General features: G+C 45.2%; 1 protein-coding gene across 1 annotated transcript in view; it reads right to left on the bottom strand.

Moving 5' to 3' along the window:
* Positions 1 to 3,072: 3,072 nt before the first annotated feature.
* LOC143302031 (uncharacterized) overlaps positions 3,073 to 25,000 on the bottom strand; it is a 227,060-nt gene continuing 205,132 nt past the window's right edge. The window contains exons 2-7 of the mRNA XM_076616518.1: positions 19,821 to 19,971; positions 7,935 to 8,138; positions 6,627 to 6,819; positions 5,398 to 5,656; positions 3,336 to 3,782; positions 3,073 to 3,087 (exon numbers count right to left, since the gene is read on the bottom strand). Of these exons, the coding sequence (XP_076472633.1) occupies positions 3,073 to 3,087; positions 3,336 to 3,782; positions 5,398 to 5,656; positions 6,627 to 6,819; positions 7,935 to 8,138; positions 19,821 to 19,971 (1,269 nt within the window). The remainder of the gene's footprint in view (positions 3,088 to 3,335; positions 3,783 to 5,397; positions 5,657 to 6,626; positions 6,820 to 7,934; positions 8,139 to 19,820; positions 19,972 to 25,000) is intronic.

Raw genomic sequence — 25,000 nt, 5'->3', positions numbered from 1 at the left:
CCACCCTCATTCTCACCTCTAACTCTCACCCTCATCCTCACCCTAACTCTCACCCTCATCCTCACCCTAACTCTCACCCTCATCCTCACCCTCTCACCCTCATCCTCACACTAACTCTCACCCTCATCCTCACCCTCCCACCCTCATCATCACCCTAACTCTCACCCTCATTCTCACCTCTAACTCTCACCCTCATCCTCACCCTAACTCTCACCCTCATCCTCACGCTAACTCTCACCCTCATCCTCACCCTAACTCTCACCCTCATCCTCACCCTAACTCCCACCCTCATTCTCACCTCTAACTCTCACCCTCATCCTCACCCTAACTCTCACCGTCATCCTCACCCTAACTCCCACCCTCATCCTACACTAACTCTCACCCTCATCCTCACCCTAAACTCTCCCTCATCCTCACCTAACTCTCACCCTCACCCTCACCCAAACTCTCACCCTCATCTAACCCAACTCCACCCTCACCCTCACCCAACTCTCACCTCATCCTCACCCTAACTTCACCCTCATCTCCCCTAAACTAATCTCACCCTAACTTCATCTCACCCTAACTCTCACTTCATCCTCACCATAAACTTCACCTCATCCTACCTATCACCTCATCCTCACCCTCACCTCACCCTAACTCTCACCTCATCCTCACTAACTTCACCTCATCCTCACCCTAACTCCCACCTTCATCCTACCCTAACTCTCATCCTCACCCTAACTCTCACCTCATCCTCACTGACTCTCAACCTCACCCTAACTCTCACCCTCATCTACCTATTAATTGGTATGTGTATCGCTCGATGTGTGCTAATGTGACTGCTCGGTCTGGCTCGTTGTGGATAGGTGGGTGGTGGTGACTTGAACGTGTATTCACATGGTGTGATATTTTGATGAGTGCGTGTTGTGTGTGTGTGTGTGTGTGTGTGTGTGTGTGTGTGTGTGTGTGTGTGCGTGCGCGCGCGCTTGCTTGCTTGCTTCACTTGAACGTGCATTCACATGCTGTGATATTTTGACGAGTGTGTGAGTGTGTTAACGCACGCGCTCTCATGTGAACCTGTCTGTCCATCTGCCTCGCTGCGTCTATGCTCAAAGACCAGGGAGCCAGTCGCATTGCTCGGACGGAAGAGCCTAGTATGGTCGTAACCAGCTGCTAGCTGTGTGTAGCATGGAACTGACCAATGGCGTAGCTCGGTCAACGTGGGCATTTAGTCACGTGTAACTGTCAAAACGTTAGAAGCAAGCAATGCAACGGGCACCTGCACACTAGACATGCACGCTGCAGTGGCGTTTCTTTATCGTTATCACCCTCACTTTTCCCTTACCCTCATCCTTACCCTCACCCTTACCCTCACCCTTACCCTCACACTCACCCGTAATTACCCTACCCCCCCACCCTTACCCTCACCTTACTTACCCTTACCCTAACTTACCCTCACCCTTACTTACCCTTACCCTAACCTTACCTACCCTTATTTTACTTACCCTTACCTTACTTACCCTTACCTTACTTACCCTCACCCTTACCCTAATCTTACCCTCACCTTACTTACCATTACCTTACTTACCCTTACCTTACTTACCCTTACCTACCCTTACCTTACTTACCCTAACCTTACTTACCCTTACCCTAACTTACCATCACCCTTACATATTATCACCATTACCTTTACCTTCGCCATCACCCTTACTAACTCCCACCCTCATCCTCACCCTAACTCCCACCCTCACCCTCATCCTCTCACCCTCATCATCACCCTAACTATCACCCTCATCCTCACCCTTAACTCTCACCCTCATCCTCACCCCTAACTCCCACCCTCATCCTAACTCTCACCCTCATCCTCACCCCTAACTCCCACCCTCATCCTAACTCTCACCCTCATCCTCATCCTAACTCCCACCCTCATCCTCACCCTCTCACCCTCATCCTCACCCTCTGACTCTCATCCTCATCTTCATCCTAACTCTCACCCTCATCCTCATCCTAACTCCACCCTCCTCACCCTACTCCTCACCCTGACTCTCATCCTCATCTTCATCCTAACTCCCACCTCATCCTCACCTCCACTCCTCACCTTGACTCTCATCCTCACCTCTAATCCTCACCCCTACTCTCATCCTCACCCTAACTCTCACCTCACCTCACTCTACTCTCTCACCCTCACCTCACCCCTAACTCCCACCCTCACCTCACCCTAACTCTCACCCTCACCTCACCTAACTCTCACCCATACCCTCACCCTAACTCCACCCTCATCCTCACCCTAACTCCACCCTCACCTCACCCCTAACTCCACCCTCATCCTCACCCCTAACTCCCACCCTCATCCTCACCCTAACTCCACCCTCACCCTCATCCTCACCCTAACTCCCTCACTCTCACCCTCTCACCCTAACTCCCACCCTCACCCTATCTCTACCTAACTCCCACCCTCACCCTCATCCTCACCCTAACTCTCATCCTCACCCTAACTCTCACCCTCATCCTCACCCTAACTCTCATCCTCACCCTAACTCTCACCCTCATCCTCACCCTAACCCTCACCCTCACCCTAACTCTCACCCTCATCCTCACCCTAACTCTCACCCTCATCCTCACCCTAACTCATCCTCACCCTAACTCTCATCCTCACCCTAACTCTCACCCTCATCCTCACCCTAACTCTCACCCTCATCCTCACCCTAACTCTCACCCTCATCCTCACCCTAACTCCCACCCTCATCCTCACCCTAACTCTCATCCTCACCCTAACTCCCACCCTCATCCTCACCCTCTCACCCTCATCCTCGCCCTAACTCTCATCCTCACCCTAACTCCCACCCTCATCCTCACCCTAACTCTCATCCTCACCCTAACTCTCACCCTCATCCTCACCCTAACTCCCACCCTCATCCTAACTCTCACCCTCATCCTCACCCTAACTCTCATCCTCACCCCTAACTCTCACCCTCATACTCACCCTAACTCTCATCCTCACCCTAACTCCCACACTCATCCTCTCTCCCCTAACTCTCACTCTCATCCTCACCCTAACTCTCACCCTCATCCTCACCCTAACTCTCACCCTCACCCTGAAGAGCTCTTTCAGCATCAGTACCGACAGGAGCATCGCTAGAACCGTCGACAGAACCACGGCAAGTAGTAGTGCCACCATCCCCCTCCCCCTCCCCCTCCCCCTCCTCCTCCTCAACAACTTCACCAACACCACCAGCATCACCACCAACACCACCACCAACACCAGCACCACCACCAACACCACCAGCACCACCACCAACACCACCACCACCACCAGCATCACCACCAACACCACCACCAACAACAACACGAACCCCTGAAGGAGGAAGAAGACTATCAACCGGATCCCCGCGAAGAGCACCGACAGCAGGAAGACTGTTAGGAGAAGAAGAGGAATGGACGGAGGAATCAAAAGAGGATGAGGAGGAGTAGCAAGAGGAGTCTGGAATAGGTGGTTGAACACAACGTGCAGCGAAGGCAGTTTCGCTGTCATCATCATCATCATCACCAGCGACAAGTCTGGCCTCCTGCGGCGCCGCCGGCGGGATTCCCAGCGTGCCCCCGGCTCCGTTCCCGCCCGCTGGTGTGTCGTCTGGGTCCTGCCGGCTTCGGGAGGCGAACGCGAACGATTCCGTGGTGCTGTTCGCCGCGAAGTTTGTCGTCGTGTAGGGTGCTGGGTCGTCAGGGCTTTCTGTGTGCTTCCCAGCGGGGGTCGGGGGTGGTGGTGAGGCGGTGGTGGTGGTGGGGGTGGGGGTCTGTGGCTTCGTGAACACAGGGAGGGGGTGGGAGGGGGTGTGTGGGGGTATTTGTGAGCTTTGACGTTAGGGTGCGATGCAATGCAATACAGTGCAATGATATACAAGGCAAATGGAACAGAATGCGATGCATCACAACACAATGCATTGCGGTACCGTACAATACAATGCGATACAATACAATACAATACAATACAATACAATACAATACAATACATTAAATACAATACCATACAATACAAAACTATACAATACTATACAATACAATACCATACAATACAATACTATATAATACAATACATTACAATACAATACTATACAATACATTACAATACAATACAATGCAATGCAATACAATGCAATGCAATACAATACAATGCAATATAATACAATACAATACCATACAATGCAATACTATACAATGCAATACTATACAATGCAATACAATACAATACAATGCAATATAATACAATGCAATACAACACAATGCAATACAATGCAATGCAATGCAATACAACACAACACAATGCATTACAATGCAATGCAATACAATGCAATGCAATACAACGCAATACAATACAATACAATACATTACAATACAATGCCATACAATACAATACAATACAACGCAATACAATACCATACCATACAACACAATGCGATGCATTACAATACAATACCATACAATACCATACCATAAAATACCATACAATACAATACCATACAATACCATACAATACAATACCACACAGCACAATACAAAACCATACCATACCATATCATACCATACAATACAAAACCATACCATATCATATCATACCATACAATACCATACCATAATATACCATACAATACCATACCATACCATTACATACAATACAGTACAACACAGCGCAACGCAATACAGTTCCATACAATACAATGCGATGTAATACAATACAATACAAAACAATACAGTTTGATGCAATACAGCACAATATAACACAATACCATACCATACAATGCGATGCAATACAATGCAATAGAACGCAGTACAATACAAAACAATACAGTTTGATGCAATACAGCAAAATATAACACAATACCATACCATAGAATGCTATGCAACACCATACAATACAACGCAATGCAACACAATACATAATAATGCGTTGTTATGAAAACAAATCATAAAGACGACGATGATAATGATATACAATACTATCTATGGCGCAATTTTCTCACATAGTAGGCTCCAAGCGCGCGCGCGCACACACACACGCACGCACACACACACACACACACACACACACACACACGCACACACACACACGCTTCACAAAGAAATAGTTTACATAAACAAAACAGATAACTACCCAGATAAATAGATACAACAAATACACAAAACAAATGCCAAACATACTAACAAACGAACAAACAACTAAGGAAAGCATAAATAGCAAGCAAAGAAATAATTATTCAAATCAACACGTGACCACCCAGATAAACGGACAAAACAAACACACGAATAAATACACAAAACAAACACACGAATAAATACACAAAACAAACACACAAACAAACAAACAACAAAAAAAACACAAGTCCACCCCGACACCTTCTCTCGCGCACAATCAACCACCTGCTCAGTAGAAGTGGACTGAAACTGAGAGTCATCGCCGCTTTCCCCTTCCCCTTCGTCCTGCTTTTGAGCGCTGAAGCCACCATCATCCTCTTTATCGCCGTTGTTGTCGCCATCATCATCATCGTCGTCGTCGTCGTCGTCATCGTCATCGCTGGCCCTCTGGTCTTGCTGCCCGAGGTCCTGTTGCTGGGTGAAGAAGACCGACTTCTTGCCGGGGGTGAAGGTGATGAGGCCCCACGGGTGGACGTCGCAATGGCTGGGTGGATAGATAGGTAGGCAGGCAGGTAGGTAGGTAGGTAGGTAGGTGGGTAGGTAGGTAGGTAGGTAGATAGGTAGGTAGGTAGGTAGGTAGGTAGGTGGGTAGGTAGGTAGGTAGGTAGATAGGTAGGTAGGTAGGTAGGTAGGTAGGTGGGTAGATAGGTAGGTAGGTAGGTAGGTAGGTAGGTAGGTAGACAGGTAGGTAGGAAGATAGGTAGGTAGGTAGGTAGATAGATAGGTAGATAGGTAGGTAGGTAGGTAGATAGATAGATAGGTAGGTAGGTAGGTACATATATAGATAGATAGGTAGGTAGAGAGATAGATAAATAGGTAGATAACATGGTAGGTAGGTAGGCAGGTAGGTAGATAGGCAGAGATAGGTAGGTAGGTAGATAGATAGGTAGATATAGATAGGTAGGTAGGTAGATAGATTGGTGGGTAGATAGGTACGTAGGTAGATAGGTAGATAGATAGATAGGTAGATAAATAGATAGATAGGTAGACAGATAGATGGGTAGGTAGGTAGATAGGTGGATAGATAGATAGACAGATAGATAGATAAATATATAGATAGATAGGTAGACAGACAGACAGATAGATAGGTAGATAGACAGGTAGGTAGATACATAGGTGGACAGACAGATAGACAGGTAGATAGGTAGGTAGATAGATAGGTATGGGATGATGATGATGATGATGATGATGATGATGATGATGATGATAAAGAATGACGACTATTCGTTGACTTGATGGTGATGATGATTATGATGATGATAAAAACAACAACGAGGAAGCAGGAAAAGAAGAATTATGACGACGCCGACTGATAAATAGATCGACTGACCGACTGATGGAAACGACGATGATGATGATGACGACGACTAACTGATTGATGTGGACTGGATGGGTGATGACAAACGACAACGAGTAGCCCTCCCACCCAGCAATCACCCCCGCCCCCCAATCACCTCCTGCAGACCCCCATGAGCCAGGTGTCCAGGGACCGGAAGTGGTAGAGCTCCTCAGTGAAGGACTTGGGGCTGAAGCGGTAGGACTCGAACACCTGCACCTTGCCGTTGTTCCAGCGGGCCCCGATGGTCTGGGGGCCCCCCTGGCCCAGCCACACCTCCACGTGCAGCATGTCGTGTCGCTGCTTCTTGCCTGGGGCCACACCGCCACCAACACGTCATGACCCTACCGCTATATCGTCATCATCATCATCATCACCAGCATGTCTTGCGCTGCTTCCTGCCTGGGTCACACCGCCACCAACACGTCATTACCCTACCGCTATATTGTCATCATCATCATCATCATCATCATCAGCATGTCGTGTCGCTGCTTCTTGCCTGGGGTCACACCGCCACCAACACGTCATTACCCTACCGCTATATCGTCATCATCATCATCATCATCATCATCATCATTATTATTATTATATTATTATTATTATTACGAGCATTTACGCCTAATCTTGAAAATATCATTATCATCATCATTATTATCATTATTACTATTATCATTATTACCAGCATTTACGCCTAATCTTGAAATAATAAAAATAATAATTAATATTATTATTATTACGAGCATTCACGCCTTATCTTGAAATCGTCATCATCATCATCATCATTATCATTATTATTATTATTACGAGCATTTACGGCTTATCTTGAAAATATCTTCTTCTTCTTCTTACTGTTATTACGAGCGTCTACACCTAATCTTGAAATTATTATTATTATTATTATTATTGTTATCATTACGAGTATTTACGCCTAATCTTGAAAACATTATTAATATTATTATTATCATTACGAGCATTTACGCCTAATCTTGAAAATATTATTATTATTATTATTATTATTATTACGAGCATTTACGCCTAATCTTGAAAATATTATTATTATTATTATTATTATTATTATTATTATTATTATTATTATTACGAGCATCTGCGCCTAATCTTGAAAATATTATTATTATTATTATTATTATTATTATTATTATTACGAGCATTTACGCCTAATCTTGAAATTATTATTATTATACTTATCAGACAGACAAAAATAAACAGGTCCCCATGCTTCATGACAAATAAATATGATTCTGATGATTCACACACGCACACAGACACACACACACACACACACACACACACACACACACACACACACACACATACACACACACACACACAGTCACACGCACACACACACACACACACACACACACGCTCACACACACACACACACCAACCAACCAACCCAACCCACTTTTCGGGTTGACGTATTTGCCAGTCATGAACACGAGGTCCCCAGCCTTCATCTCAGACTCCTGCAGGGCGATGGGCAGCGTGTCGAACATGTAGGCCTGGTTCCAGGGACCGATGCGGAACCCGAAGTCTTCTTGCAGATCCCGAACCACCTGCCTCACCAATCCGCAGCAGTCCAGAAAGATCGGGGAGTTGTATTCTGGAGCTGAGGGATACAATTGAAGGGGTGGTAATACCCAGTTTTGTACTCTGGAGGTATAGGAAAAACAAAAAGGGTGATAATACCCAGTCTTGTATTTTGGAGCTGTGGGGAAAACTGAAGGGGTGATAATACCCAGTGTTGTATTCTGGAGCTGTGGGATAAAATTGAAGGGGTGGTAATACCCAGTTTTGTATTCTGGAGGTGTGGGATAAAATTGAAGGGGTGGTAATACCCGGTTTTGTATTCTGGAGGTGTGGGATAAAATTGAAGGGGTGATAATACCCAGTTTTGTATTCTGGAGCTGACGGATAAAATTGAAAGGGTGATAATACCCAGTCTTGTATTCTGGAGCTGTGGGATAAAATTGAAGGGGTGGTAATACCCAGTTTTGTATTCTGGAGCTGTGGGATAAAATTGAAGGGGTGATAATACCCAGTTTTGTATTCTGGAGGTGTGGGATAAAAATGAAGAGGTGACAATACCCAGTTTTGTTTCTGGAGCTGTGTAATAAAATTGAAGGGGTGGTAATACCCAGTCTTGTATTCTGAAGCTGTCGGATAAAACTGAAGGGGTGATAATACCCAGTTTTGTATTCTGGAGGTGTGGGGAAACCTGAAGGGGTGGTAATACCCAGTTTTGTATTCTGGAGGTGTGGGATAAAATTGAAGGGGTGGAAATACCCAGTCTTGTATTCTGGAGCTGAGGGATAAAATTGAAAGGGTGATAATACCCAGTTTTGTATTCTGGAGCTGAGGGATAAAATTGAAGGGGTGGAAATACCCAGTCTTGTATTCTGGAGCTGTGGGATAAAATTGAAGGGGTGGAAATACCCAGTCTTGTATTCTGGAGCTGTGGGATAAAACTGAAGGGGTGATAATACCCAGTCTTGTATTCTGGAGCTGTGGGATAAAATTGAAGGGGTGGTAATACCCAGTTTTGTATTCTGGAGCTGAGGAATAAAATTGAAGGGGTGGAAATACCCAGTCTTGTATTCTGGAGCTGTTGGATAAAATTGAAGGGGTGGTAATACCCAGTCTCTTATTCTGGAGCTGTGGGATAAAATTGAAGGGGTGGTAATACCCAGTCTTGTATTCTGGAGCTGTGGGATAAAATTGAAGGGGTGGTAATACCCAGTCTTGTATTCTGGAGCTGTGGGATAAAAATGAAGAGGTGACAATACCCAGTTTTGTTTCTGGAGCTGTGTAATAAAATTGAAGGGGTGGTAATACCCAGTCTTGTATTCTGAAGCTGTCGGATAAAACTGAAGGGGTGATAATACCCAGTTTTGTATTCTGGAGGTGTGGGGAAACCTGAAGGGGTGGTAATACCCAGTTTTGTATTCTGGAGGTGTGGGATAAAATTGAAGGGGTGGAAATACCCAGTCTTGTATTCTGGAGCTGAGGGATAAAATTGAAAGGGTGATAATACCCAGTTTTGTATTCTGGAGCTGTGGGATAAAATTGAAGGGGTGGAAATACCCAGTCTTGTATTCTGGAGCTGTGGGATAAAACTGAAGGGGTGATAATACCCAGTCTTGTATTCTGGAGCTGTGGGATAAAATTGAAGGGGTGGTAATACCCAGTTTTGTATTCTGGAGCTGTGGGATAAAATTGAAGGGGTGGTAATACCCGGTCTCTTATTCTGGAGCTGTGGGATCAAATTGAAGGGGTGGAAATACCCAGTCTCTTATTCTGGAGCTGTGGGATAAAATTTAAGGGGTGGAAATACCCAGTGTTGTATTCTGGAGCTGTGGGATAAAATTGAAGGGGTGGTAATACCCAGTTTTGTATTCTGGAGCTGTGGAATAAAATTGAAGGGGTGATAATACCCAGTCTTGTTTCTGGAGCTGTGGGATAAAATTGAAGGGGTGGTAATACCCAGTTTTGTATTCTGGAGCTGTGGGATAAAATTGAAGGGGTGGTAATACCCGGTCTCTTATTCTGGAGCTGTGGGATCAAATTGAAGGGGTGGTAATACCCAGTTTTGTATTCTGGAGCTGCGGGATCAAATTGAAGGGGTGGTAATACCCAGTTTTGTATTCTGGAGCTGTGGGATAAAATTGAAGGGGTGGTAATACCCAGTCTTGTATTCTGAAGCTGTGGGATAAAATTGAAGTGGTGGTAATACACAGTTTTGTATTCTAGAGGTGTGGGGAAACCTGAAGGGGTGATAATAACCAGTCTTGTTTCTGGAGCTGTGGAATAAAATTGAAGGGGTGATAATACCCAGTTTTGTATTCTGGAGCTGTGGAATAAAATTGAAGGGGTGGTAATACCCAGTCTTGTATTCTGGAGGTGTGGGATAAAATTAAAAGGGTGATAATACCCAGTCTTGTATTCTAGAGCTGAGGGGGAAATAGTATGGACAACTATTGGGGTAAGGCGAGACTGATGAAACTAGCAGTCCAGGAAATCGGGGGAGTTGTATTTTGGTGCTGTGCAGAAACACTGAGGGAGTGATAATACCCAGTCTTTTATTCTGGCGATACGACAGTGTCAGAAAATTGGACATAAACTTACTGGCGTGATATTGATGAATTTACAGCAGTCCAGCAAAATGGTGCAGCTATATTCTGGCGCTGTGAAAAAAACAAAAAAACAAAACAAAACAAAAAAACGAAGAGGTGATAATACCCAGTCTTGTATTCTGGCGATATGACAGTGTCAGAAAATTGGACATAAATGTATTGGGGTGAGACTGATGAATTTACAGCAGTCCAGCAAAATGGTGCAGCTATATTCTGGCGCTGTGAAAAAACAACAACAAACAAACAAACAAAAAGCGAAGGGGTGATAATACCCAGTTTTGTATTCTGCAGCTGTGGGAGACAGGTCAGAAATGAACGGGGGTGAAAACAAACAGTCCGCCACACTCCAGGAAGATCGGAGAGTTGCATTCTGGTGCTATGGAAACGAATTAAAGGGGATGGTAATACCCAGTCTTTGGTTCTGGCGTTGTGGGGGAAAAAAGAACTGAGAATTATTGGAGTGATGCGAGACTGATAAATCCACAACAGTCTATGGGGGAGCTGTATTCTGCCGCTGTGGGAAAATTAGACAGAAAATCATTGTGGTAAGACTGATGAACCTTCACACAACAGTCCAGGAAGATGGGGGAGTTGTATTCTGGCTCTGCAGAAAATAGGACAGAAACAGAGAAGACAGTGCAGTGATACGTAGTGAGATGTCGGCCGTTGTGGGGACACACACGACACACACACTGCTCGCGACACAGCAAGAGAGAAAGAGAGCAGGCTCTGGCCACGGGCTGGCTCAGGTATGAAGTGACCACTCATTACTTGCTCTGCCAATTTATGCAGGTTAAGCGAACTACAAAGACAATCACGTGTGCTGCGAAGCAGATCGGCCATAATCAGGCCAAAACCGACAACTGTGTTTCTTACAAGGTGTTCAGTGATAGATTGCTAAATGATTCCTGAACCGATTTACGTCGGATAAGATGCAAAAGAAAGACCTCAACACCTACTTTCTAATGAGTATAAAATGAAGTGTTGACTATTTACGCTGAATTTATAATCTTAATTAAAGTCACCTGAACAGGGTCAGTATTAATGAGCTCGTCGCTGAAAATTACAAACTGCGTTAAATCATTTTAACGTATTTGAGAGGATGGTAACAACCAGTCATGTATTCTGGCATTTAGGTGGGGGAAAAAAATACTGGCGTGATAATGATGAATCTACAGCAGTCCAGGAAAACATGAGAGTTGTATTCGGCCATTGAGGGGGAAATAGGACAGAAATTTGAGGGGGTGATAATGATCAGGCTTCTATTCTGGCGCTGTGAGAATATCAGGACAGAAAATTATTGGGGTAGGGACTGATGAATCCACAGCAGTCCTGGAAAATGGGCTGGATGTATTCTGGAGCTGTGGGGAAAATTGATGGGGTGATGGTGACCAGTCTTGTGTTCGGGCTGTAGGGAAAATTGATGGGGTGATGGTAACTAGTCTTGTGTTCGGGATGTGGGGGAAATTGATGGGGTGATGGTAACCAGTCTTGTGTTCGGGCTGTAGGGAAAATTGATGGGGTGATGGTAACTAGTCTTGTGTTCGGGATGTGGGGGAAATTGATGGGGTGATGGTAACTAGTCTTGTGTTCGGGATGTGGGGGAAATTGATGGGGTGATGGTAACTAGTCTTGTGTTTGGGTTCTGGGGGAAAATTGATGGGGTGATGGTAACTAGTCTTGTGTTCGGGCTGTGGGGAAAATGGGGTGATGGTAACTAGTCTTGTGTTGGGCTGTGGGGGAAAATGGGGGTGATGGTAACTAGTCTTGTGTTCGGGATGTGGGGAAAATGGGGTGATGGTAACTAGTCTTGTGTTCGGGATGTGGGGAAATTGATGGGGTGATGGTAACTAGTCTTGTGTTTGGGCTGTGGGGAAATTGATGGGGTGATGGTGACTAGTCTTGTGTTCGGGATGTGGGGAAAATGGGGTGATGGTAACCAGTCTTGTGTTCGGGGTGTGGGGGAAATTGATGGGGTGATGGTAACCAGTCTTGTGTTCGGGGTGTGGGGGAAATTGAGGGGGTGATGGTGACTACTCTTGTGTTCGGGCTGTGGGGAAAATGGGGTGATGGTAACTAGTCTTGTGTTCGGACAGTAGGGAAAATTGATGGGGTGATGGTAACCAGTCTTGTGTTCGGCGTGTGTGGGAAAATTGATGGGGTGATGGTAACTAGTCTTGTGTTTGGGTTCTGGGGAAATTGAGGGGGTGATGGTAACCAGTCTTGTGTTCGGGCTGTGGGGGGAATTGATGGGGTGATGGTAACTAGTCTTGTGTTTGGGTTCTGGGGGAAATTGATGGGGTGATGGTAACTAGTCTTGTGTTCGGGCTGTGGGGGAAATTGATGGGGTGATGGTAACCAGTCTTGTGTTTGGGCTGTGGGAAAATTGATGGGGTGATGGTAACTAGTCTTGTGTTTGGGTTCTGGGGAAATTGAGGGGGTGATGGTAACCAGTCTTGTGTTCGGCGTGTGTGGGAAAATTGATGGGGTGATGGTAACTAGTCTTGACAGAAAATGGAGTGAGTGGTAATACCAAGTCCGCAGTAGTCCAGGAAGATGGGGAGTAGTATTTTGGCGTTGTGGGGAAATAGGACAGACATTTGATGGGGTGATAGTAGTCAGTCTCGTATTCTGGCGCTGAAAATAACAGAAAATGAGGGAAATTGATGGGGTGAGATGATGAAAACAGCAGCCTCTTGGTGTTGTATTCGGGCGAAATGAGGGTGAAAAAAAAAAAAATAGGTAACATCTTTTATCAGGGTGATGGTGTACACAGAAATGTAGAACGAGAGACAGAGAATGAACACAGATCATGGGCGAGAGAGGGGGGAGGGAAAGAGAGAGGAGAGAGGGAGAAGAGAGGGGAGGAGGTGAGAGAGATGGAGGGGTGAGAGAGAGGGATGAGTGTGTGTTGAAAGAAACTGAGGACAGAGACAATGCGAGAGGAAGAGGGTAGCTGGTCAGGGAACAGTGAACGACATAGTGAGAGAGAGGATGCAGTGACAGCTGGAAGCGAGACAGAGAAGAAATGAGAAAGGCAGATGAAGAAAGAGTAGACATAAAGTTTGGATGACGAGAGGTGGACGGGAACAGTTTGGTTTCCTCGTGGTAACCTTCCATGTCTCGCTGTGTTTGCGTTCCTGGTGAAAATGTATGTGTGTGTGATGGTGTGTGTTGTGTGTTGTGTGTGTGTGTGTGAATGTGTGTGTGTGCGAGTGTGACTGGTATAGTGGGTTGGGCGCTCGTGAGCGTTAATGTGGTGATAATAGACGACATTGCACGTACTCTCTCTCTCTCGGCTCTCTTCTCACACACAACACACACACACACTACACAGTATATTTATATTATATATCTGTGTGTTGTGGTGTGTGGTGGTGATGTGATTTATCTGGTGTGTGCGTGTGCTGTCTTGAATTATAGCTAGTATAATTATATATATATAGTTTATATATTATAATATTTATATATCGTATTATATAATAGTGGAGTAAGAATGTAAATAAGCACTTGATGTATGTACGGCCAGCTAGAGTTGGTAGGTGGTGGGCAGTTAGGTAATATCGTTGTGTATTCAACGCTGCTGGCAAAATTATGGTATTATTTCTAACCATCTGCTAGTATTGATTTGGGCTCTGGCTTTCCAAAAAAACATTTCGAGGGTTGATGCATACATAATCACCCTGTATTCGGTCTTGAGGTCGTTTTTGGGATCATTGTGTAACAAAGTGAGTTGTGTGTTAACCGGTTCGTTGTCTTCGATGTGTGTGTGTGTGTTGTGGGTGTGGTTAATGTCTGTGTGTGTGTGTGTCGTGGGAAACTTACATTGACATTTGGTGCAAATCTTTGTCAGTTGACCCAATTAGGCATAAATAGGGAAAAATTCACTTCTTCCGTCATCTTGTTTAAAACAATATGTGACTTCGGTGTGGGCAAAAAATTAAGAATGAGGCCTAATAATGTCAACTGTCATTTTGTTTGGGTGTGTGTAAAATTGTTGGGTGATTGTGTAACTTGGCTTGTGATTCGGCTGTGGTTGACCAACAACAAGAGCAGTCTGATTATATCATTGTTTGTTTCAACAGGAACTCTTTGAAGCTGGAAGTTTTATTTATTTGCAGACGTTTTGGTGCTAGATAGTAAAAAGGAATACTTGTAATTATGCTAGGGGACTTGATACACAATGAGTCTTGAAGGCCTTGCATCCTTGTTTGTTTTCTTTTGATAATCATTACTTGTTGTGTGCGAGCTATGGGCCTTCCATTAAACACTTCGAGTTATAAGGTATCTATCTACTATTTCTATTATTATATACTGATGGGAATATATATAATAAGGCGATGCTGACAGTAGATGACTAGCGCGTCTTGTTTCAGGCCTTGATGTGACGTAAATTAATTGGTTTGCAATCAGAGTGGAGTTCTTTTTAAATTTGCCAGAGGACAACAATTTGTGTGCCATGGTTTCTTTACAGTGCGCACTACGCGTGCTGCACAATGGACTCGGTTCTTCAGTGTCTCAGTGGACAAGACGCTCGGTTTGGTTTCTAGTCAAACTTGGGAGAAAGGGCGAGAGTGGATCGAACCACACCCTCCGGATCTCTGTGTTTGGCAGCTGGGCGTCTTACCACTCTCCACCATTTTTTTTATGTAATTATTATGTATTATTAGTATTTATTTATTAATGCGTTATAGTTGACTTATCAAGTTTTTGCGCCTTATTGTACCATTTTATTTGGCTTTTGTGAAATTATGTTATTATTCACCTTTTTTCTTCGTTTTGTTCTCAGGCCTGGACTAGGCGTTGGGTTACGTGATGGTACAGCATTGCTTGTGAGATGTGGTGTAGGTATATGGATTTGTCGATGCGTGAACGCCTCTTGAGTACGGTATGGAAACTGAATTGAACCTCTTCAGACAACCTTCGTCACGGCAACTCATGTCTTTGCCCAGTATTTTCTGGCATCGGCACGCGAAATACTTCTTGCACTGTCCACGAACTTGTGACGTAGTTCGCCTGCGCGCCGGGTCCCTCCTGACGCACTTGCTGAGTAACTTCCGTCTCTTTTTGATGTCATCCTAAGGGACAGGATAGGAGACCATCTGTGTTCGGGATGTGGGAAATTGATGGGGTGATGGTAACTAGTCTTGTGTTTGGGTTCTGGGGAAATTGATGGGGTGATGGTAACTAGTCTTGTGTTCGGGATGTGGGGGAAATTGATGGGGTGATGGTAACTAGTCTTGTGTTTGGGTTCTGGGGAAAATTGATGGGGTGATGGTAACTAGTCTTGTGTTCGGGCTGTAGGGAAATTGAGGGGGTGATGGTAACTAGTCTTGTGTTCGGGCTGTGAGGAAAATGAGAGGGTGATGGTAACTAGTCTTGTGTTCGGGCTGTGTGAAAATTGATGGGGTGATGGTGACTAGTCTTGTGTTTGGGTTCTGGGGAAAATTGATGGGGTGATGGTAACTAGTCTTGTGTTCGGGCTGTAGGGAAATTGAGGGGGTGATGGTAACTAGTCTTGTGTTCGGGCTGTGAGGAAAATGAGAGGGTGATGGTAACTAGTCTTGTGTTCGGGCTGTGTGAAAATTGATGGGGTGATGGTAACTAGTCTTGTGTTTGGGCTGTAGGGAAATTGAGGGGGTGATGGTAACTAGTCTTGTGTTCGGCCGTTGGGAAAATTGATGGGGTGATGGTAACTAGTCTTGTGTTCGGGCTGTGGGGAAAATTGATAGGGTGATGGTAACTAGTCTTGTGTTTGGGTTCTGGGGAAAATTGATGGGGTGATGGTGACTAGTCTTGTGTTCGGGATGTGGGGAAAATTGATGGGGTGATGGTGACTAGTCTTGTGTTCGGCCGTTGGGAAAATTGATGGGGTGATGGTAACTAGTCTTGTGTTCGGGCTGTGGGGAAAATTGATGGGGTGATGGTAACTAGTCTTGTGTTTGGGTTCTGGGGAAAATTGATGGGGTGATGGTAACTAGTCTTGTGTTCGGGATGTGGGGAAAATTGATGGGGTGATGGTAACTAGTCTTGTGTTCGGGCTGTGGGAAAATTGATGGGGTGATGGTAACTAGTCTTGTGTTCGGGCTGTGGGGAAAATTGATGGGGTGATGGTAACTAGTCTTGTGTTCGGGCTGTGGGGAAAATTGATGGGGTGATGGTAACTAGTCTTGTGTTCGGGATGTGGGGGAAATTGATGGGGTGATGGTAACCAGTCTTGTGTTTGGGTTCTGGGGAAATTGATGGGGTGATGGTAACTAGTCTTGTGTTCGGGATGTGGGGGAAATTGATGGGGTGATGGTAACTAGTCTTCTGTTCGGGATGTGGGGGAAATTGATGGGGTGATGGTAACCAGTCTTGTGTTTGGGTTCTGGGGAAATTGAGGGGGTGATGGTGACCAGTCTTGTGTTCGGCGTGTGTGGGAAAATTGATGGGGTGATGGTAATTAGTCTTGACAGAAAATGGAGTGAGTGGTAATACCAAGTCCGCAGTAGTCCAGGAAGATGGGGGAGTAGTATTTTGGCGTTGTGGGGAAATAGGACAGACATTTGATGGGGTGATAGTAGTCAGTCTCGTATTCTGGCGCTGAGGAAAAAATAAAACAGAAAATGACGGAAATTGTTGGGGCTGAGACTGATGAAAACAGCAGCCCCAAAAAATGGGAGAGTTGTATTCCGGCGATGAGGGAAAAAAAAAAAAAAAACAGAAAATTTTAATCAGTGGAGTGAGAATGGTTAACCAGCCGAGGAAACTGGTGAGAAACGAGAGACAGAGAAACACACAGATATGGGCAGAGAGAGGGGGGGAGGGAAAGAGAGAGAGAGAGAGAGGGAGGGAGAGAGAGGGGAGGAGGGAGAGAGAGGAGGGGGGAGAGAGAGGGGGGATGAGTGTGTTTGAAAGAAACAGAGAGACAGAGACACATAGCGAGAGAGACAGAGAGAGACAGAGACAGGGAGAAACAGAGAGAGACCGACATTACGTGAGAAAGAGAAGAGAGACAGAGACAGCTGGGAAAGCGAGACAGAGAATGAAAAGAGAAAGCGACAGATGAAGAAAGAGAGGACATAAAGGGAGATAGACAGAGAGGGATGTGAACAGTTTGGTTTCCATCAGTTCTCTCCCTTCACATGTCTCGCTGTGTTCTTGCGTTCCTGCGTGTGTATGTATGTGTGTGTGTGTGTGTGTGTGTGTGTGTGTGTGTGTGTGTGTGTGTGTGTGTGTGCGAGTGTGACTGTGTATGAGTGGGTATGAGCGCTCGAGAGCGTATACGTGTGTGAACTAATAATGACAGACAATTGCACGTACTCTCTCTCTCTCTCTCTCTCTCTCACACACACACACACACACACACACACACACACACACATATATATATATATATATATATATCTGTGTGTGTGTGTGTGTGTGTGCGTGCGTGTGTGTATTTATCTCTGTGTGTGCGTGTGTCTGTCTGAATATATATATATATATATAGATAGATAGATATAGATATATATATATATATATATATATATATATATATATATATATATATATATATATATATATATATCAAGTGAGTAAGAAAGTAAATAAGCACTTGAAGTAAGTACGTACGCACGCACGCAGTTGGTAGGTAGGTGGGCAGTTAAGTAAAATCGTATGTAAGTATTCACCCCTGCTTTCATGAAACTAGGTAATTATTTCTAACCATCTGCTACGTAATTGATTGGGGCTCTGGCCTTTTCCAAATAAAACATTTCCGGGGTTTTATGCATACATATAATCACCCCTGTATTCCGGTCTTCATGTAATAGGTCGTTTTTGACTCATTTGTGTAAACAAAGTGAGTCTGTGTTTTAACCCGGTGTTCGGTTGTCTCTGTATGTGTGTGTGTGTGTGTGTGTGTGTGTGTGTCTGTGTCTGTGTGTGTGTGTGTCCGTGGTAAACTTTAACATTGACATTTTCTGTGCAAATACTTTGTCAGTTGACACCAAATTAGGCATAAAAAAAGGAAAAATTCACTTCTTTCCAGTCATCTTGTTTAAAACAATATTGCACCTCTGGGATGGGCACAAAAAAAATTTAAAAAATGAAGCCTAATTATATGCAAACTGCATTTACTGTTATATTTATATTTTTGGTATTCTCTAAACTTGGCACTTTGATCTGATATTCTGACCCAACAACAAGAGCAGTCATTATTATCATTTTTTGTTCAAACAGGAACTTCTTTTGCTAAGCATGGAAGTTTTATTTATTTTGCAGACGTTTTGGTGCAGATAGTAAAGAAGGGAAATTACTCTGTAATTAATGCTAGGGGACTTAATTTATCACAAGTGAGTCTTGAAGGCCTTGCCTCTCTTGTTTGTTTTCTTTTTGTATAAATCATTTACTATGTATGTGATGCGAGCTATGGCCTTCATCCATTAAAACACTTCCGAGTTATATATCTATCTATCTATCTATCTATCTATCTATATATATATATATATATATATATATATATATAAGGCAGATGCCTAACAGTAGCTTGACGTAGCGCGCTTGTCAGGCCTTGAGTGCATGCTTATAATAATACTTGTTTGCCAGTCAGAGTGGAGTTCTTTTTACATAAATTTGCCAGAGGACAACAACTTTTTGTTGCCATGGGTTCTTTTACAGTGCGCCACACGCGTGCTGCACACGGGACCTCGGTTCTTCAGTCGTCTCAGTGGACAAGACGCTCGGTTTGAGTTTCTAGTCAAACTTGGGAGAAAGGGCGAGAGCGGGATTCGAACCCACACCCTCACGGACTCTCTGTATTGGCAGCTGAGCGTCTTACCCACTCTGCCACCATTTTTTTTTTATTTAAATTATTATTATTTATTTATGTATTTATTTATTTAATGTACGCTTATAGTTGACTTCATCAAGTTTTTGCGCCTTATATGTATTATTATTATTAGGCTTTTTTATGTATTTATCTATTATTTATTGACCTTTTTTTTTTCTTCTTCTTCTCAAGGCCTGACTAAGCGCGTTGGGTTACGCTGCTGGTCAGGCATCTGCTTGTGCAGATGTGGTGTAGCGTATATGGATTTGTCCGAATGCAGTGACGCCTCCTTGAGCTACTGATACTGAAAACTGAAACTGAAACCTCTTCAAGACAACCTTCTCAACACGGCAACACTCACTGTCTTTAGCCCAGTATTTTCTGGCATACGGCACGCCGAAATACTTCTTGCACTGCTCCACGAACTTGTGACGTAGTTCCGCCATGCGCGCCGGGTCCCTCCTGACGTCACTCTGCTGACGTAACTTCCGTCTCTGCTCTTTGATGTCATCCTAAGGGACAGGATAAACACGCACAGTCACACACACACGCACGCACGCACACACATATATATTTTCAAACACACCAGAGCCGCACGAACACATACATGTGAATAATAATAATAACAACAATGATTATGATGTGTGTGTGTGTGTGTGCGCGCGCGCCCATCTGTGCAGTTCTGGTATGTGTTTATGTCTGTGTATGCATTCGTGCGGCTGGTGTGTGTGTGTGTGTGTGTGTGTATGCGCGCGCTCGCGTTCATGCAGCTGTGGTGTGTGTGCGTACGTGCGCGCGTTCGTGCAGCTGTGGTGTGTGTGTGTGTGCGCGCGCGTGTGTCCATAACACATACTTCATTGTCGCACAGTCGCTCCAATACAACAACAGCTGGGTGAAATTTGGGGCGTGTCTACACTGATCTAGACCTCAACCCTTCCCCGTTCCAACCCACGCGTAATTAATACTTGTCTCTTCCTGTCTGTCTGTCTGTCTGTGTGCGTGCGTGCGTGTTGGTCATGTCATCCGACCCACACAAAGTAAAATTATGACTTTTTCAAAACGTGTGTGTGTGTGTGTGTTGACTAAATTTACACGTGGCAATTTGTGAATGAAATCAGATTCCCATATGATTTTATTTATTTATCTATTTATCTATCTATCTATTATTTATTTATTCTTTTACTTTCTACAATGTTAATTCTTAATATCCTCATGGTAGGGGCTGTTGGCCTGAGTAATTAAAGTAGGTGGGTGTTCTCCATTACATTTGAAATGTTTGAATTTGTCAAAATGTCCTGTCGGTGCTTCGATTCCACTGTGTTGTTTTGTGAACATTTTAATTTCTTCCCTTTTTTTCTTTTTTTTAAACCTGTGGGCTGGTTGGGGAAAAAGAGAAGACGGGAAAAAAGAATGTCCATGCTTATTCGACTTCAGTTATTTTTAGAAGTTCGCTCATTGAATAGTTGTCTCCCCTCCCATATTCCAACCGAATAATTGTCCTATCTCTCTCTCTCTCTCTCTCTCCCTCTCTCTCTCTCTCTTTCTCTCTCTCTCCCTCTCTCTCTCTCTCTCTCTCCCCCTCTCTCTCTCTCTCTCTCTCATGAAGTTTTCCGTAATTGTATGCTTTTATTTATCTATGTATTTATTATCCTCTATTTGATTTGTTTCATGTCATTTATTTATTCACATCTACTATGATTATTGTGCGTATGTATGTGTATGCATGTGTGAGGGCATGGTGTAAAGAAGCTTCCAGCTTATCCATTCTGCCCTCAATAAAACATTTGTCATTGTCATTCTCTCTCTCTCTCTCTCTCTCTCTCTCTCTCACATGACGTATTGGTGTAATACTTTACAGTGTGAATTTACGACGAATCATGTGTCACTAACGATATCCATTTTCTCAAACTGGAGCCGATCACTTGTCATTTCACCATACGTGGAATGCTGTTTGTGGCGAAATGTCTTTATTTTTCTTTTCTTTTCTTTTTCAGAAGCATATTTTCTGACGCTCCTTTTTTTTTTCTTTTTTCTTTTTTTGATGAGATAAACAATCCGTCCAACTCTGTCTGTCTCTGTTTCCCTCCGTGCATTTGTCTGTCTCCGTGTGTGTGTGTGTGTGTGTGTGTGTGTGTGTGTGTGTGTCTGGCTGTCTGTGTACAACTGTGTGTGTGTGTGTGTGTGTGTGTGTGTGTGTGTGTGGCTGTCTGTGTACAACTCTGTGTGTGTGTGTGTGTGTGTGTGTGTGTGTGTGTGTGTGGCTGTCTGTGTACATCTCTGTGTGTGTGTGTGTGTGTGTGTGTGTGTGTGTGTGTGTGTGTGTGTGTGGCTGTCTGTGTACAACTCTGTGTGTGTGTGTGTGTGTGTGTGTGTGTGTGTGGCTGTCTGTGTACAACTCTGTGTGTGTGTGTGTGTGTGTGTGTGTGTGTGTGGCTGTCTGTGTACAACTCTGTGTGTGTGTGTGTGTGTGTGTGTGTGTGTGTGTGTGTGTGTGTGTGTGTGTGTGTGTGCTCATGCTGTGCGAGCGCGTGCGTGTGTCAATGTCTGTGTGTGTGTGTGTGTGTGTGTGTGTGTGTGTGTGTGTGTGTGTGTGTGTGTGTGCACCCGCTCTTTTGTAATACTACGTGTGCATGTGCATCCCCCTTGCGACTGAGAGAGAGAGAGAGAGAGAGAGAAGGGGGAGAGAGAGGGAGAGAGAGAGGGGGGGGAGAGAGAAGGAGAGAGACACAGAGAGAGACAGAGAGGGAGACAGAGAGGGAGACTGAGAGAGGGAGGCAGAGAGAGGGAGATAGAGAGGCAGGGGGAGAGAGAGAGGGAGAGATAGAGAGAGAGGGGAGAGAGAGAGAGGGGGAGAGAGAGAGAGTGGGGGAAGAGAGAGGAAGAGAGAGACAGAGAGAGAGAGAGAGACTGAGAGAGGAGGCAGAGCGAGGGAGAGAGAGAGGGTGGAAAGAGAGAGAGAGTGAAAGAGAGAGAAAGAGGGAGAGAGAGAGTGAAAGAGAGAGAGGGAGAGAGAGAGGGGGAGAGAGAGACAAAGAGAGAGAGAGAGACTGAGAGAGTGAAGGAGAGGGAGAGAGGGGAGAGAGAGAGACTGAGAGAGGGAAGCAGAGAGAGGGAGAGAGAGAGGAGGGGAAGGAGGGACAGAGAGAGTGAAAGAGAGTGAGAGAGAGAGAGGGAGAGAGAGATGGTGAGAGAGTGAAAGAGGGGAGAGAGAGAGGGGGGAGAGACAGAATAACAGAGTGAGAGAGAGAGGGAGGGAGATAGATAGATAGATAGAGAGAGAGAGAGAGGGGAGAGAGAGAGACAAGACAAGACAAGACAAGACAATTTTTTCATTGACAAATAGCGCTTTGCAGCTCTGGTGCCAAGGGGGATTATTCAGCTTATTTTAGCAAACGACGAAAAGAGAAAGCAAAACGAGAAATAAGGGGAAATAACAAGTACATATTCATAAACGCATAAACACTCATACATTCGCACCCACGACATTAATACAACATATTCCATATTTCTCAAGCATAGTAGTCATTCGAACATATGACCATCCAACTTTGCAGCCGAACCTCTTTTACACACACTGAGAGAGAGAGAGAGAGAGGGAGGGAGAGAGAGAGGGAGGGAGGGAAAGAGAGACAGACAGAGAGGGAGAGACAGAGAGAGAGAGAGAGAAGGGAGAGAGAGAGAGAGAGAGGGAGAGACAGAGAGAGAGAGAAGGAGAGACAGAGAGAGACAGAGGGAGAGACAGAGACAGAGAGAGAGGAGAGGGAGAGACAGAGAGAGAGAGAGACAGACAGAGAGACACACAGAGAGAGAGGGAGAGGGAGAGACAGAGAGACAGAGAGAGAGGGGGAGACAGTGACAGGTAGAGAGAGAGGGAGAGACAGAGAGAGACACACACGCGCGCGCGCGCGCGCCCACACGCGCGCGCGCCCACACGCACACACACACACACACACACACAGCAGTACAGTATGTCAGAGTGAACCCAAACTGAACAGCTCCGACCTTACGTGTTTGCTTACATGGTCTGTGTGTTTGACTTGGGTGGAGGGTGTGTGTGTGTGTGTGTGTGTGTGTGTGTGTGTGTGTGCGCGCGCGTGTCAGTGTTTCAAACTGAACGAAACTGACTCGACATTTACATTTTCTGCCTACAATTTGTGTACGTGTGGTGTTTTTTTTGTTTGTTTTTTTTTCTTACGATTTTTTTCGTTTCTTTTTTTTTTTCTACTTTCACGTCTCATTAACATCACAACGCAATAAACCTGACATGGGAAAAAAAGGGAAAAGAAAAAAAAAAGAACATGTCACACACACACACACACACACACACACACACACACACACACACACACACAGAGTCACAATCACACATAAATGCACAAATATACACGCACACTCACAAACACATATATATGATCAGAGAGAGAGAGGGAGAGAGGGAGGGAGGAAGAGAGAGACAGAGAGAGAGAGAGAGAGGGAGGGAGAGAGAGGGGGCGAGAGAGACACAGAGAGAGGGAGAGAGAGACAGAGAGAAAGGGAGAGAGGGAGGGAGGAAGGGAGAGACAGACAGACAGAGAGAGGGAGGGAGAGAGGTGGAGAGGGAGGGAGAGAGAGAGAGAGAGGGAAGGAGGGAGGGAGAGAGAGACAGAGAGAGAGAGGGAGTGAGAGACAGACAGACAGAGAGAGAGAGGGAGAGAGGGAGGGACGGAGAGAGAGACAGAGAGAGAGGGAGAGAGGGAGGGACGGAGAGAGAGACACAGAGAGAGAGGGAGAGAGGGAGGGAGGGAGAGACAGACAGACAGAGAGAGAGAGAGAGACAGAGAGAGGGAGGGAGAGACAGACACAGAGAGAGATATATATACACACAAACACAGACACAGCGTCTACGAAAGGCTCACAACAGGATGAGAGAAAAATTCACACAACTCCCCTTCCACTCACACCCCCCCACTCTTTCCCACTCCCCCTACCACCACCCCACCACCCCCCCCAGACTCCCACCCAACACACATACGTGTCACCTCTGGTGTGTTCAAACAGACATTGAGCAACCTACCCTGGAACATGCCCCACCTTGAACTAACACTCACTCCTCCCCTCTCTCCTTCTCTCCCTCCCTCTCTCTCTTCTCTCCCTCCCTTCCCTCCCCTCCTCTTCCTCCCTCCTTCCTTCCATCTCTCTCTATTTATCTCTCCCTCCTTCCATCTCTCTCTCTCCCTCCATTTCTCCCTCCCTCCTTCCTTCCATCTCTCTCTATTTATCTCTCCCTTCCATTTCTCTCTCTCCCTCCATTTCTCCCTCCTTCCTTCCATCTCCCTCTCTCTCCCTCTCTTTCCCTCCCTTCCATCTCTCTCTCTCTCCCGCCCTCTATCTCTCCCTCCTTCCTTCCATCTCTCTCTCTCTCCCGCCCTCTATCTCTCCCTCCTTCCTTCCATCTCTCTCTCTCCCGCCCTCTATCTCTCCCTCCTTCCTTCCATCTCTCTCTCCCTCTCCCGCCCTCTATCTCTCCCTCCTTCCTTCCATCTCTCTCTCTCTCTCTCCCGC

Source organism: Babylonia areolata, chromosome 28, assembly GCF_041734735.1.
Source record: "Babylonia areolata isolate BAREFJ2019XMU chromosome 28, ASM4173473v1, whole genome shotgun sequence".
Lineage (NCBI taxonomy): Eukaryota > Metazoa > Mollusca > Gastropoda > Neogastropoda > Buccinidae > Babylonia > Babylonia areolata.
This window is presented reverse-complemented; position numbering and strand designations above follow the sequence as displayed.